The sequence below is a fragment of the Hemitrygon akajei genome, chromosome 27 (assembly GCF_048418815.1).
Source record: "Hemitrygon akajei chromosome 27, sHemAka1.3, whole genome shotgun sequence".
NCBI lineage: Eukaryota > Metazoa > Chordata > Chondrichthyes > Myliobatiformes > Dasyatidae > Hemitrygon > Hemitrygon akajei.
Genome location: NC_133150.1, coordinates 20,703,553 through 20,719,178, shown reverse-complemented (window position 1 = coordinate 20,719,178; position 15,626 = coordinate 20,703,553). Strand labels below are relative to the sequence as shown.

Sequence of the window (15,626 nt, the reverse complement as noted above, 5' to 3'; positions counted from 1 at the left end):
TGAGAGCATGCTGACTGGCTGCATCACTGCCTTGTGTGGGAACTGTAACTCCCATAATCGCTGGACTCTGCAGAGAGTGGCGTGGACAGCCCAGCACATCTGTAGATGTGAACTTCCCATGATTCAGGACATTTACAAGGACAGATGTGTAAAAAAGGGCCCGTAGGATCATTGGGGACCCAAGCCATCCCAACCACAATCTATTCCAGCTGCTACCATCCGTGAAGCGGTATCGCAGCATAGTAATCAGGACCAACAGGCTCCGGGAAGGTTTCTTCCAGTAGGCCAAAAGACTGATGAACTCACACTGACTTGAGTGTACTCTGTATTGCATTGACTATTCTATTTATTATATATTACTATGATTACACATTGCACATTTAGACGGAGATGTAACGTAAAGATTTTTACTCCTCATGTATGTGAAGGATGTAAGAAATAAAGTCAATTCGATTCAAATTCTATAAGTTAATGCTGACAATGAAACATTCTACTTGGATAAAGCAAAACAAATGTACCTTAAAGTATGACAAAGCTAAATATTTAACATCATGCTGAATTCTTTGTTGCAAAAGCAAAATCGGATGTGTAGATTTACATTTTGGTTACAGCCATATTTTATTAAAACGATTGTTTATCACAGATACTTCAAATGGACACATTTAGACATGGTGGGACAAATCTGCTGACATTATGGTGCTGTTAATTGAATAGATTCAGCTCTTGAATTGGTCACTGCTTCATGTTCATACCCACCATTATATTAAAGTGGTTTATGCAGCATTTTTGGCTTTGATTTATGATGGGCCCAACATGTTTTTATTAGTGCAGGCTCATAAAGAAAGTGTGAAACTAGTGCTAGGAGTCACATAAAAAACCCAGACCAGATAAGGATAACAGCATTTCTTCCACTATCCATATTAGTGAACCTGTTGGGCATTTACACCTGTTTGGTAGATTGATACTATGCACTATTAATAGAATTACAATTCTGCAGTCCACTTCACTACAGTAGGTCACTAGTCAAGTCTTTTGAATTGGTAACTTCACTAGCATGAGACTGGAGTCATAGCGTAGTTATCAAAATAATATTGCATGCAAGTGGTTACAAATATAACAATTACAAACATTTAAGAGATGATTGCAGGAATAAGTTGTTAGTGATGAAGTTAAGTATAATTTACTACCGACAACAAGAACTGTACCTACTAATTATCCGGCCATGGTACATTACACTCAGTCTGGGAAGCTTTCTCTCCCTATAATTACTGGTTTACATTCTCCATTCAATGATTACAGATCATTGTTTCTCTTCCCTCCAATATCTCTCTGTACCTTTCCACACGGATCAGTCTCTTATCTGCAAATCCTTCTTTCCTAGTGCTTTGCCCACTCCATCTCTTTCGTTTCTTGCTTGCTGTACTCTGTTATTGGTGCAGTAGAGGCATGTTATTTAAATACAGAAATCTATTTGGCATAAAGGCATCATGAAAAAAGGGAATTCTGTAGTACATTGAAGTAATTTCTGACCCATCACATGCACTGTCAGCAAGTTTTTGCTTATAATTACAAACGTTTGTAATATATTGAACAATTTCTGAAAATAGCAGATTGCTAGGAATTCAAACGTTTCTCTGCTTTGGCACGAGGAAGCCTGAAGGCAGATGCGTAGCTCTGAGAATAAATAGATGTGGTGTAAACAGACAAGAAATGAGGTGCAAATTACATTGTTAGTTAAAGGACGTGAAGATGATAAAAAGTTAATGAAAATTTTTTTTGAATAAATAAAATAAGAATTTTGCTCTGGAATTGGTGAATTAGTATATATGAATGTGATGCATAAACAATAATTACCTAAGAAGAAATAGGCAAAGCAACTACTTATTATAAAAAGAAAGCATTGCTGCTCAACTTGCTTTCATTTACCAGTTATCAGGCCATATTCCCTTTCTAGTTGCAAGTCTACATTTGGAATCATTACCTCAATGTTTAAAATTAATTTGCTTATTTTCACAATCAATATTGAGAATCCCTTGGTTTGGGTGCAAGTGCTGCAGCACCAGTAAGAGAGAGATCTCTAATGTTTGTCTGGTTGCTAATTTGTAGGTACAGTATTTGTTACTGAGATCGATAATCAGATCAACATGAGGTGATTTAAATTATTATAAATAAGAAAAAATGTAATTGTACATTATTTTTTGAATGGTTCGATCATTGTGTGTTTCATACCAAAAAAAAACTTTGAACGTAAAAACTGTTTTAATTTAGTTTGTATACAATTGACACATAACAAAGTAAATTCTTTCTGGCATTAATTATTGCAGGACCAAAGAAGCAATAGGAAATAATCCATTCCACTGGAGATGGAAAGCAAAGATGAAGTCAGTGATTCTGATAGTGGAGTCATTCTCCAGTCAGGTAAATTGCTTTTAATTTATCTGTAATATTATTCGATTTTGATCAGATCAACTCATTTCTTTAGTGTACTTTTGGATATTTTTATTTTTCCCCATGTAATTTATGGTCTAAGATGTGAACGCATTTGAAGGAGAGGGATAACACATATCCATTTGCTTTATGTGCTGAATGTGCAAATTATACAATACATTGTGAATTCTTGGTTTGACTTAAGTGGGGCCAAATTTGAAGATTGGACTTCAATGTGTATATATTACTATACCTCAAGTTTGTTAGATTGATTTTTAGTTGCTTCTTCATAAATTTAATTATAAATTTTGCTCTCAAATAATATTCTTGATAACTCCATTATCCTCTCTTCACGTAAGATTATCAAACCAAGTCAATTTTCTCTGGTGTTAATTGGAATTTTCATACAATTTTCATCAATTCTGAAATTGGCACTTAAATAGATATTGTCTATGTAAAACCATTAGTGTTCCTAATGTCACTTATCACATTGAATTTTTAAAAAATGATATTGCACTGTCTCTACCAATATCTATCAGCAGTCATCAAAATGGTCTGAGACTTGGCTGGTGAATCTCAGCTCCTTTTTGTTATGAGTCACTATAGGAAGTCGAACTATTGCTTACTGTGAACGTATGGAAAGGATGTAACAGCTTTACTTTGAGTTTGATTCAGAGCTCAACAACCACATTTTTATTTTTAGATGGTACAATTAGTGCAATGGAAGTTTATTATCAGTAGGAATGGTGGAACACAGATAGGAAATCTTGAGATTTGCCAGGAAGGAAGAATTGTTGTGAAGACCAATTATTACAAGGTTATAGAAAATGCTGGAGTTGCTAATTCTAGATATGATTCAGGTCTATGAATTTTTGGCTATTCATGTATTAAGTTGGTATGTCATAACTAGTCATATCTGTAATGAATACAAATGGTCAGCATTGTATTCACAGTGCTAATCATATGAATTCAAATTTAACGAAGCATTTCAATAGCTGTTATAGGCATCCGTTAGTCTCGTGAGACCATGGATTTCAGGGTGCAGGCCTGGGCAGGGTTGTATGGGAGACCGGCAGTTGCCCAAGCTGCAGGCCTTCCCCTCTCCACGCCACCGATGTTGTCCAAGGGAAGGGCACTAGGACCCAAGCAGCTTGGCACCAGTGTCATCACAGAGCAATGTGTTGTTAAGTGTCTTGCTCAAGGAGACAACACGCTGCCTCAGCTGAGGCTCGAACCAGTGACCTTCAGATCACTAGGCCGATGCCTTATCCACTAGGCCACACACCAACACAACAATAGCTGTTATCAATAGCAAATATGCAATTTCTATTTTACAACATTTACTTTCAGTGCAGTGTGCTGCACATTCCACTTGGCTATGGTTTTGGTTAGGTATTGTGAAACTTATTCCACAAATATTAAAGCAAGGTGGAAACCTGATTTCTGGATTCTATCAGAATCAGAACCGGGTTTATATGATGTGAAATGCTTTGCTCTTTTTATGGTAGGTGTACAGTGCATACAGTCACAGTAAATTATAAAATAAATACAAACGTAAATAGAGCAAAATAAAAGTGACAATGTAATGTTCATGGGTTCATGCATCATTCAGATATTTGATGGTGGAGGGGAAGAAGCTGTTTCTGAATCATTGAGTGTGGGTCTTCAGGCTCCTGTACATCCACCCTGATGGAAGTAATGAAAAGAGGGTACATTCCAAATGGTGAGAGTCCTTAATGACGACTGCCACTTTTCTGAGGCACCACTTCTTGAAGATGTCCTCAGTGATGGGGAGGGTCGTGCCCTTGATGGAGTTGGTTGAATCTACAATCCTCAGCAGCCTCCATACCAGATTGTGACACGATTAGTCTGAATGCTCTCCAGGGTACATCTGCAAGGGTCCGGTGACATGTCAAATCTCCTCAAACTCCTAACGAAGTAGAGCCAATGCTGTGCCTTCTTCTTGAGTTCATCAATGTGTTGGGCCCAGAATAAATCCTCTGAGATGTTAACACCCAGTATTATTTGATCCCTTGCAAATAGAAGTGTAATATTACTGAAAGAAAATTGAAAAGTCGAAGCTAATGCATTAAAATATGACCTCTGGTTCTCCAAGTCAAAATGCTATTCACTCTATACGTCGGAACTGTAAACATTATAGAAAATTCCTCTTGTGATTGATGTATTTAGTACTGTTAATGCGTCAGCGCAGAGGTCTTATTTTCCTTTGAATAATACAATGCTGAACATAGTGGATAGATTAGCACCTACTCAAAAGTTTCATTAAGCAGCTATTCCTTAGCAAGAATGGTTCTTAACAGTTGTTCCAATGCATTGTATCCAATTCAACAGTTATTTTTAAAGCTTTGGTTTGAAGTTTTCAGATTATCTCTATCACGATGAAGGTCCCAGTTTCGTCAAAAAAGATTGCAGAATTTCAAACATTCAGATATGAAGAGCCTACTTTATAAGTTCAAAGTATTTATCAATGAAGGCATGCAGGAGAGCATATCATTCTAGATTGGAGATGTAAAAAAAATTAGAATTGTTTCCATATTTCCATAACTAACAATTTATGGTATCAGTACAGAACATTTTTTTCTGTAAATAGTTGGAGTAGTGAAGTCTAATTTATCTCCAGTAGGGAGAGTAGCAACAATGACTTCTTTGTGCCCACAATGTATCACGTAGTGCAGGGGATAATTGGATAGGTTAGAGTACACTGGAGCAGAGGCTGCAAACTTTGTGATTATTGTGGATTGAAGATGGAATAACTGCCAAGATTCAGAATTACTCCTCCTGCTCTGCACAAAATGACATTTTGCTTTAGCTAGAAGCTCTATTGTTTTAAAACTATTTTGCTAAGAGTTAAATATTACTCTTAGTTGCCACTTTATCAGGTATAACCTGTGCACTTGTGGGTTTTCAGCCAATCCTGAGGAAACAATTCAAAGTGTAAAAGCATGCAGACATGGTCAAAAAGTTCATTTATTGCTCAGGCCAAACATCAGAATGGGGAAGAAATATGATATAAGTGTCTGTGGAATGATTGTTGGTGCCAGATGGCATAGTTTGAGTAATGCTAATCTCCTGGGATTTTATCACACAATCATCTCCAGGGTTTATAGAGAATGGTGCGTAAACCAAAAAAAATCCAGTGAGCGGCAGTTCTGTGGGCGAGAATGCTTTCAAATTAGAGAGGAGAATGGCCAGACTTGTTCAAGCTGACAGGAAGGTGACTAACTCAAATAGCCACATGTTGCAACAGTGGTGTGCGGAGGAGCATCGCTGAATGCATCTCATGGCAAACCTTAAAGTGGATTGGCTACAGCAACAGAAGATCACACTGGGTCCACTCCTGTGCCTAATAAAGTAGTCACTGAATGCACTCTCATCAGTTTAACTGTGGTGAGGATTATTCTTTATTTTACATAACTTTGTATTGCATTAATGTTAAGAAGTAGAAATAGATGCTGTGGGCATGTTTACTGTCCTTTAGAATCAAAGCACAAACTTAAAGAACTCTTATTTGCAAACAATTTATGGTATAGCAGATCCTGGTTTAGTAATAGTTGTTACAAAAAAAGTAGTATTCTTCATCAGTAAAATGTCAAAAAGATAAAGTTTTTAAAAAATATATAGAAAGGAAAACATGCAGAATGCATATGTTTGTCACAAATAAGGAAGCAAACATTGCTGATTGTAGTTCCACATATTTTGCCTAATTGATATGACTTTGGGATTTCCATGCAAAGTTTGAAGTAAAGTTGTGGCTAAAATATTAGCAAACAGTGAAAAAGGCTTTTGTGATTTGAGGAGTTGAGTACAAGATTGAAGACATCCTGCTCCAGTTATGTTGAATCCTGGAGGAAGCAGGATTAATTGGATGGTGAATTGCCATATAAGGGGAGTTTATGCGGACTGGTTTTTAATTGAGTTGAATTTAGAAGAGTGAAAGGTGATCTCTTTAAAACATGCAAAGTCCTTAAGGGATTCAACAGGGGAGATGTTTCCTAGGTCTAAGGGTCACCATTTCAAAATGAGAAATCAGTCATTCAAGGCAGAGATGAGAAGAAATTACTTCATGAAGAAGGTAATGACTTGATAATCCAAGACAATCAGTTGCTAATTATATTCATGACAGTCATCACTGGATTTTTAGATTGTAAGGGAATCAAGGTATATGATAAAGGAAAATGCCATAATCATTGAATGAAAGGCCATGCAGGAGGAGTCAAATATTTCTTATGCTCTTTTGCATTTATGCACACTCCAAGAATGCCATTCAATGGTGTACTCCTCATCCAGATTATACATAATTTGGTATCATTCAAGGTTAACAAATTAGTTAAGGTAAGATGCGGCCATAAGATCTGGAGGTATCAGATTTCTGGGAACAATGTTTCAGCTTTTCCTGATATGGAAATAGATGTTTCATACATGGAATTGGAAAAGACATAACATTTTGTATTATCCAAAAGACATTATGAAAATATATTGTTTTTCTGGATGGTGGTAATATAGCTACAATGTTAGGATATGTAAAACAGTAATCAAATTATTTGTAATTTACCAATTGGACAGAGGTATGTAATGATTGAGTTTGAGGCTCATTACTCTCCAGATCCAAGCCCATGTCATCTATATAAAAATGAAGCAAAGTTTTGATGTGTGCAGATAATACAAAACTAATAATTCATTAAATAGGTTCCTGTAGAGGGCTTCAGGATGATGTTTATGAATAGTAAAGCAAGGAAACACCTGGCAGATGGTGCTAGCGATGAAACTCAGTCGAGGAAACAGGGACTTGGACTTGCGAGGACACAGAACTTGTGCTGATTAATGCCATGATACATAGTGTACTACTAAATATATAGATGTGATTTTTGGTTGATCCTATGATTCTGATTTGGGTGAAAATGTGGTTGGAGACTACAAATTATCTTAGAAATTGATTTTAGGAAAGTGATGAAATAACCATAGTTTCCTCTTCTGTCCCTGTTCTCAAATTGTCTCTGCTTGTGACAGACAGCTGAAAACTTAAAAATTTCCAACCTGATGGCATGAATATCGATTTCCACCACCCTCCTTTCCTCTATTCCCCACTCTGGCCTGTTACCTCTTCTCACCTACCTATTACTCCCCACTGGTCCCCTTTCCCCTCCTATCAGATTCCTTTTTCTCCAGGCCTTGACCTTTCCCACCCACCTGGCTTCACCAATCACTTTCCAGCTAGCCTCCTTCTCCTTCCCCCACATTTTTATTCTGCCATCTTTACCCTACCCACTCAGTCCTGAGGAAAGGATTTAACCCAAAACATTTCCATAAGTACTGCCTGACCTGCTGAGTTCCTGCAGCATTTTGCGTGTGTTGTTTTAAATTTAAAGTCATGTTACAACTGCAGTAAACTAAGCGTTGACCACACCTGAAGTTCTGCATTATGGGCACCACACCTTATTCAACATTCACATTGACTTTAGAAGGAATGTGGTGCAGATTGCTACAGTAATGGTTGATGAAGTCATAAGGAGGAATTTCACAAGACTGAGTCGTATCCCCAGTGGAACTGAAAGATTAAAAACTGATTTGGTCAAATTTCTCAAGCTCATAATGAGGTTGATAGAGTAAAACTGTTTTTGCTGGTCAGGCGATCTAGGAGTGTGAAATATGGCTTGTAAAGGAGAATACGGAGCAAAGCCTGAAACCAGGCTATACCAAAATTATGCTGGAAAATTGGAATTTCTTCTGAAAATGACAATTGACCTGGGGTTAACTGTTGCTTTTTAATTTAAAATAATTGACTAATCAAAATCAATGAGTGACTTTAAAAAGGGAAAAGAGTTCAAAGGAGGAAATGAGACATGATTTCATTGTCTGGTGGAGCATACTTGAAGGACTAACACACTCCTTTCTGTAATAGACTGAGAGTGGCTGGTTACCCTCCCTTGGCAATTTGCCCAACTGCACCATCTGTTCACTTCACAACAAAACTCACTTGAAAGCAAATGGTGGTGTAGTCACTAGTACAAGGGTCAAACGTTCAGGACTTGGGAACATCAGATTAAACCGAAACATTTTAGCCACGCCCTATGGAAGTTGACCAAGTTCCTGATTCCCCAACACATTTATAAGGGCAAGAAGAGATTACTCTGGAATATTTTTCAGTGACCAAAACTAATTTCATTCTTAATTCCACTTTATTATTTTAATCTCGCAAACGCAAAGGAATACAACACACTTGTGATTGGGGAATCTTTTTGTTGAGCACTTCTACTCTATCCACCAAAAGTGGCATTTCCCAGTGTCCAACCATTTTAATTCCTTTACCTATTCCCGTTCTGACACGTTGGTCCATGGCCTCGATGGGGTGGAGAAGCAACAGCTCATATTCCATCCAGGTAGCCTCCAACATGATGTCATGAACATTGATTTGTCCTTCTGGTAATTTTTTTTCCTCCCCCTTCTCTCTTCTTCTGTTCCCCAGTCTGGCTTCTTGTGTCTTCTCTTCACCTGCCTATCACCTCCTTCTGGTGCCCCTCCTTCTTCCTTTTCTCCCATGGTCCACTCTCCTCTCCTGTCAGATTCCTCCTTCTCCATCCCACCTGGCTTCACCTGTAACTTTCTAGATAGTCCTCCTTCCACTCTCCCCCACCTTTATATTCTGGCAAACTCCCCCTTCCTTTCTAGTCCTGAAGAATGGTCTCAGCCCAAAATGTCGACTCTTTATTCATTTCCATAGATGCTGCCTGAGCCGCTGAGTTCCTCCAGCATTTTGTGCGTGTTGCTCCGGATTTCCGGCATCTGCAGGATCTCTTGTCAATGTGTTGTCCCACATTGTATTCCTGCCCAAACCAGTCCATGCTTTGTAATACTGTACTGTTCAGAACTGACAAAGTTCTCCCATGTGGCTGACGGAGTCAATGCAGAGTGGAACATAGAACAGTCCTGATGCAAAGCCTTATCCCAAAATGTCGGTGATTCTTATGCCTCTACAGATGCTGTCTGGCCCAATGAGTTTCTCATGCAGCTTGCTTCTTGCTCTAGATCCTTTGGTTTCCATATCTTGTGTCTCCAATGCAGTGTGGAATCTGGACTTTACACACTCATCCGTTTGACACAAATCAGGATTAAGAAAGGAAACTTTCAGTCTTCCCCTTCCCATTATGGATGACGTGGCTCACTTGATCGGCTCCCCCATTCTCCATCCTGACCCACCACTCATTTCCCGCAAAGTGCAAAATGCCTGCAGCATTTCAACAAGGCATTTTCATTAACAGCTCCCAAGTACATGACTTCCACCAGAAAGAAGGACAAGGGGTGCAGATCTATGGAAATATAATCAGCTAGAAGATCTGCACCAAGCCCTATGTCTATTCTGATTTAGGTTCAGGCAAACCCCTACAGTGCACTTCGTTAGGTTGTCCCAGGAGTTAAAGGCAATAAGGATGAAGTACTTGCATTATATTCAGGGTCAGGATGATGTCCTATTTGGAAGTGCTGGTGTTCTCATTCATCTGCTGCCCTTGTACCATGTGCCTTTTATAGAAGGTACATAATGTTCCCACTGTATGCCGATGATGATGTTTAGGATGACGAATTGTCACTGATTCAGCAGGTTGATTTGTCCTGGAGGGTGCCAAGTTTCCTGACAGTTGTTGATTTTGTACTCATTCATGAAAGTAAAGAGTAGATGGTAGAAAAGATTTACAGCATCAGGAGGTGAGTCACCTCCTGCAGGATATTTTGCTTTTGGACAGTTCTTGTAACTCTAGCACTTCAGTGGCTGATCAGGTTGATTTTCTGGTGAATAGGGTTTCCGCACATCATTGCTGGTATGCGACATGGTGATGGTAATGCTGTTGAGTAACAAGAGTATATGGTTAGACTTTCCTTGCTAAAGAAGGACAATTCTTGACATTTGCCAAGGGCAATATATTATTTACCAGGTGGGATTGATGAGATTTCCATGCCCGAATGTTGTCTTGCTCTTGTTACATGAGGGCATGGACAGCTTCATTTTGGTGAGGAGTTGAGAATGAAAATGCACATTGTGAAATCAGTAGCAAACGTTCCTACATCTTGAAAGCTATAGATGAATTAGATGATAATTAGGTTTTTGACACTACCCAGTGGAATTCCTACAGTGATGCCTCGGATTAGGATGATTGACTTCTGGTAACTCCATTAATGCATGGGTTTCCTCCAGGTGCTCCAGTTTCCTCCCGTAGTCCAAAGACATACGTTAATTGGTCATTTTACTTGTCCTAGAGTTAAATAGGTGGGTTGCTAGGCGATGTGGCTTGTTAGTCAGAAGGATCTGTTGTCTGCTGTATCAGTCAATCAATAAATCAATAAAGGGATGCTGTGAGTATCTTCTGTTGTGTAGGCATGACCAAAAACTGGACTGCTATCTTTGATGACCATTAATTTTATTTTTACTAAGATCTTCAATGCCACTCTCAGTCAAATGTGGCTTAGATGTCAAGAGTTGTCATTCTGTGCTCATCGAGTAAGCTGTAGAGCTGATGCCTCGTAGCTCCAATGACCTGGGTTCAATCCTGACCAATGGAGCTAATACCGGGCAGTGTGTATGGTCTCCCTGTAACTGCATGGTATTCACTAGAGTACATACATCCCAAAGCTGCATCATCTGGTGGTCTATTTGGCAACAGTAAATTACCCCTTGTGTAGGTGGGTGGTAGAAGAATCAGAATGACATTGATGAGCATGTGAAGGACAGTAGGCTACAGTGAACGAAGGGGGTGAAAGATGGCACTACTCTGAGAACCAGTATGATCTCAATGGGCTGAATGGCCTCTTTCTATGCCTTATGTAAATATCAGAACATAATCTGAGGTACTCAGTTTGTTAGCCAATGTTTAGACTAAGAATGGTTCAGAGGTCAATTGGTCCTGATAAAGAAGCAAATTAGACATTGGTGAATAGGTCGTCACTGAGCAGGTGTTGCTTGGTAGCATAATCAATAGCAACTTAACAGATGACTGATTAGCCGATTGGAATAAATTTGTTCTCCTCCCCTTTTATATCCTGATGACTGTATCATATCAAAATTAGTTTCAAGCTGCCTTGTTTATTTAATGGAATGATAGTTCATTGTAGAATGTTGAATTTGCATAATTCTCCAATATGGGAAACCAAACATTTAACTTTCTTTCCATCATAAGGTCATGGGTCATAAGGTCATGACTCACTCTTTATCACAATGCTCAATTCCACTCATATTTCCTCAGCACATGAATCAGTCCATGTCTGCACATAGTTAGACACAAACAATATTCATTCACAGGTTGACAAATGGTAAGTAATATTCTTGCCACAGAGGTTCTAGACAATGTCTAGTTTTAGGAAGAAAGAGATTAACACAGATGCCTTGTGCAGGAAGGCACAGAGGCGACTGTACTTCCTTAGAAGGTTGGCGTCATTCAATGTCTGTAGTGAGATGCTGAAGATGTTCTATAGGTCAGTTGTGGAGAGCGCCCTCTTCTTTGTAGTGGCGTGTTGGGGAGGAAGTATTAAAAAGAGGGACGCCTCACGTCTTAATAAGCTGGTAAGGAAGGCGGGCTCTGTCGTGGGCAAAGTACTGGAGAGTTTAACATCGGTAGCTGAGCGAAGGGCGCTGAGTAGGCTACGGTCAATTATGGAAAACTCTGAACATCCTCTACATAGCACCATCCAGAGACAGAGAAGCAGTTTCAGCGACAGGTTACTATCGATGCAATGCTCCTCAGACAGGATGAAGAGGTCAATACTCCCCAATGCCATTAGGCTTTACAATTCAACCGCCAGGACTTAAGAACTTTTTAAAAGCTATTATTAATGCTTTTTGAGATAGTGATTTAGATGCATATCATATTTTTTTACTGAGTTAAGTATTGTATGTAATTAGTTTTGCTACAACAAGTGTATGGGACATTGGAAAAAAGTTGAATTTCCCCATGGGGATGAATAAAGTATCTATCTATCTATCATCGATAGCATTATTTTTGCTGAACTTCCACCATCTATACCCTGGGTGTCACCATTTTCCAGACATTAAACTGGACAGGCCAGATAAATACAGAAGCTGCAAGGACAAGTCAGAAGTTGGGTATCTTTTGGTGAGTGATTCATCTCTTGACACTGAAAAATCAAGGTATAAGTCAGGAGGGTGACTATATCCAGAACAAAGCAGTCCACTTGATCAGTGCCCCATTACTGACCTTAAGCATTTATCCTCAGTACCACAGGGGCATTGCCACTAGACTGCAGCTGCTCAGATAGGCAAATCTGCCTGCCCTCCTCAACCACCAAGAAGGCTAAGGGCAGAAGGTAGATGGAACATTAGCAGGTTCTTCTCCAAGCTGAAGAGCATCCTGATTCGGAAATCTATCACTGGCCCTTGATCATTGTTAGATCCATATCTTGAAACTCCTCCACAAGGAGAGCACTGGAGTGTCTTCACCTGATAGACAGCAGAGATAAAAGATCCAAAGATTAAAGATTAGTCTTATCTGTCACATGTTGATCAAAACATCGGAACATACAGTGAAATGCATCAAATCACATCATCGAGGATTGTGCTAGGCAGCTTGCAGTGCTGCCACCAATACAGCAAGCCCTCAAATCACTAACCCTGATCTACACCTCTTTTGAATGTAGGAGGAAACTGGAGAACTGGGGGAAACCCACACGGTCATATGGAGAATGTACAAACTCTTTACAGGCAGCAGCAGGAACTGAACTGCTTTCATTGAAAATTAGCATTGTAAAGCAATGTGGAACAACCTCTACTGTGCCACGCAAAATGCTGGTAGAACACAGCAGGCTAGGCAGCATCTATAGGGAGAAGCGATGTCGACGTTTTGGGCCGAGACCCTTCATCAGGACTAACCGAAAGGAAAGATAGTAAGAGATTTGAAAGTAGAGGGGGGAGGGGGAAATGCGAAATGATAGGAGTAGACCGGAGGGGGTGGGATGAAGCTAAGAGTTGGAAAGGTGATCGGCGAAAGTGATACAGAGCTGGAGAAGGGAAAGGATCATGGGACGGGAGGCCTCGGGAGAAAGAAAGGAGTTGGGGGGGGGGGGGGAAGCACCAGAGGGAGATGGAGAACAGGCAAACAACTAAATATGTCAGGGATGGGGTAAGAAGGGGAGGAGGGGCATTAACAGAAGTTAGAGAAGTCAATGTTCATGCCATCAGGTTGGAGGCTACCCAGCCGGTATATAAGGTGTTGTTCCTCCAACCTGAGTTTGGATTCATTTTGACAATAGAGGAGGCCATGGATAGACATATCAGAATGGGAATGGCATGTGGAATTAAAATGTGTGGCCACTGGGAGATCCTGCTTTTTCTGGTGGACCGAGCGAAGGTGTTCCACGAAACGGTCTCCCAGTCTGCGTTGGGTCTCACCAATATATAAAAGGCCACACCGGGAGCACCGGACGCAGTATACCACACCAGCCGACTCACAGGTGAAGTGTCGCCTCACCTGGAAGGACTGTCTGGGGCCCTGAATGGTGGTGAGGGAGGAAGTGTAAGGGAAGTGTAAGTGTAAGGGCACTTGTTCCGTTTACAAGGATAAGTGCCAGGAGGGAGATCAGTGGGAAGGGATGGGGGGGACGAGTGGACAAAGGAGTCGCGTAGGGAGCGATCCCTGCGAAAAGCAGAAAGAGGGAACGTTTAAGTTCCCTGGCCCCCTCCATCTTATTTTCACCATGGACGTCCAGTCCCTATATAACTCCATCCCCCACCGAGATGTTCTCGAAGCTCTTCGGTTTTTTTTTGGATTCCAGACCTAACCAAATCCCCTCTACCACCACTCTCCTCCGTCTAGCGGAATTAGTTCTTACTCTCAATAATTTCTCCTTCGGCTCCTCCCACTTCCTCCAAACCAAGGGTGTAGCCATGGGCACCCGTATGGGTCCCAGTTATGCCTGCCTTTTTGTTGGCTTTGTGGAACAGTCCATGTTCCAAGGCTGTACCGGTATCCATCCCCCTCTTTTCCTTCACTACATCGACCACTGCATTGGCGCTGCCTCTTGGATGCGTGCTGAGCTCGTCGACTCCATTAACTTTGCCTCCAACTTTCACCCTGCCCTCAAATTTACCTGGTCCATTTCCGACACCTCCCTCCCCTTTCTTGATCTTTCTGTCTCCATCTCTGGAGACGGCCTATCTACTGATATCTACTATAAACCTACAGACTCTCACTGACCTGGACTATTCCTCTTCCCACCCTGTCTCTTGCAAAAAGGCTATCCCTTTCTCACAATTCCTTTGTCTCCACCGCATCTGCTCTCAGGATGAGGCTTTTCTTTCCAGGACGAAGGAGATGTCTTCCTTTTTTAAGCAAAGGGGCTTCCCTTCATCCACAATCAACTCTGCTCTCAAACACATCTCTCCCATTTCCCGCACATCTACCCTCACCCCAATCACCCGCCACCCCTCGGGATAGGGTTCCCCTTGTCCTTATCTACCACCCCACCAGCCTCCAGGTCCAACATATAATTCTCCGTAATTTCCGCCACCTCCAACGGGATCCCACTACCAAGCACATTTTTCCCTCCCCCCCTTCTGCTTTTCGCAGGGATCGCTCCCTACGTGATTCCCTTGTCCACTCGTCCCCCCCATCCCTTCCCACCGATCTCCCTCCTGGCACTTATCCTTGTAAACGGAACAAGTGCTTCACCTGCCCTTACACTTTCTCCCTCACCACCATTCAAGGCCCCAGACAGTCCTTCCAGGTGAGGCGACACTTCACCTGTGAGTCGGCTGGTGTGGTATACTGTGTCTGGTGCTCCCGGTGTGGCCATTTATATATTGGTGAGACCCAACGCAGACTGGGAGACCGTTTCGCTGAACACCTATGCTCGGTCCGCCAGAAAAAGCAGGATCTCCCAGTGGCCACACATTTTAATTCCACGTCCCATTCCCATTCTGATATGTCTATCCATGGCCTCCTCTATTGTCAAAATGAATCCAAACTCAGGTTGGAGGAACAACACCTTCTATACCGGCTGGGTAGCCTCCAACCTGATGGCATGAACATTGACTTCTCTAACTTCCATTAATGCCCCTCCTCCCCTTCTTACCCCTTCCCTGACATATTTAGTTGTTGGCCTGTTCTCCATCTCCCTTTGGTGCTCCCCCCTTTCTTTCTCCCGAGGCCTCCCGTCCCATGATCCTTTCCCTTCTCCAG

The 15,626-nt window shown here is 41.1% G+C and overlaps 1 protein-coding gene across 5 annotated transcripts in view; it reads left to right on the top strand.

The window, feature by feature from the left end:
• Positions 1-15,626, top strand: part of inavab (innate immunity activator b) — a 103,091-nt gene that overhangs the window by 26,561 nt on the left and 60,904 nt on the right. For all 5 annotated transcript variants that reach the window (XM_073030465.1, XM_073030466.1, XM_073030467.1 and 2 more), the window contains one exon: positions 2,325-2,418. In XM_073030465.1, coding sequence (XP_072886566.1) covers positions 2,364-2,418 — 55 coding nt within the window. In that variant the 5' untranslated portion in view covers positions 2,325-2,363. The remainder of the gene's footprint in view (positions 1-2,324; positions 2,419-15,626) is intronic.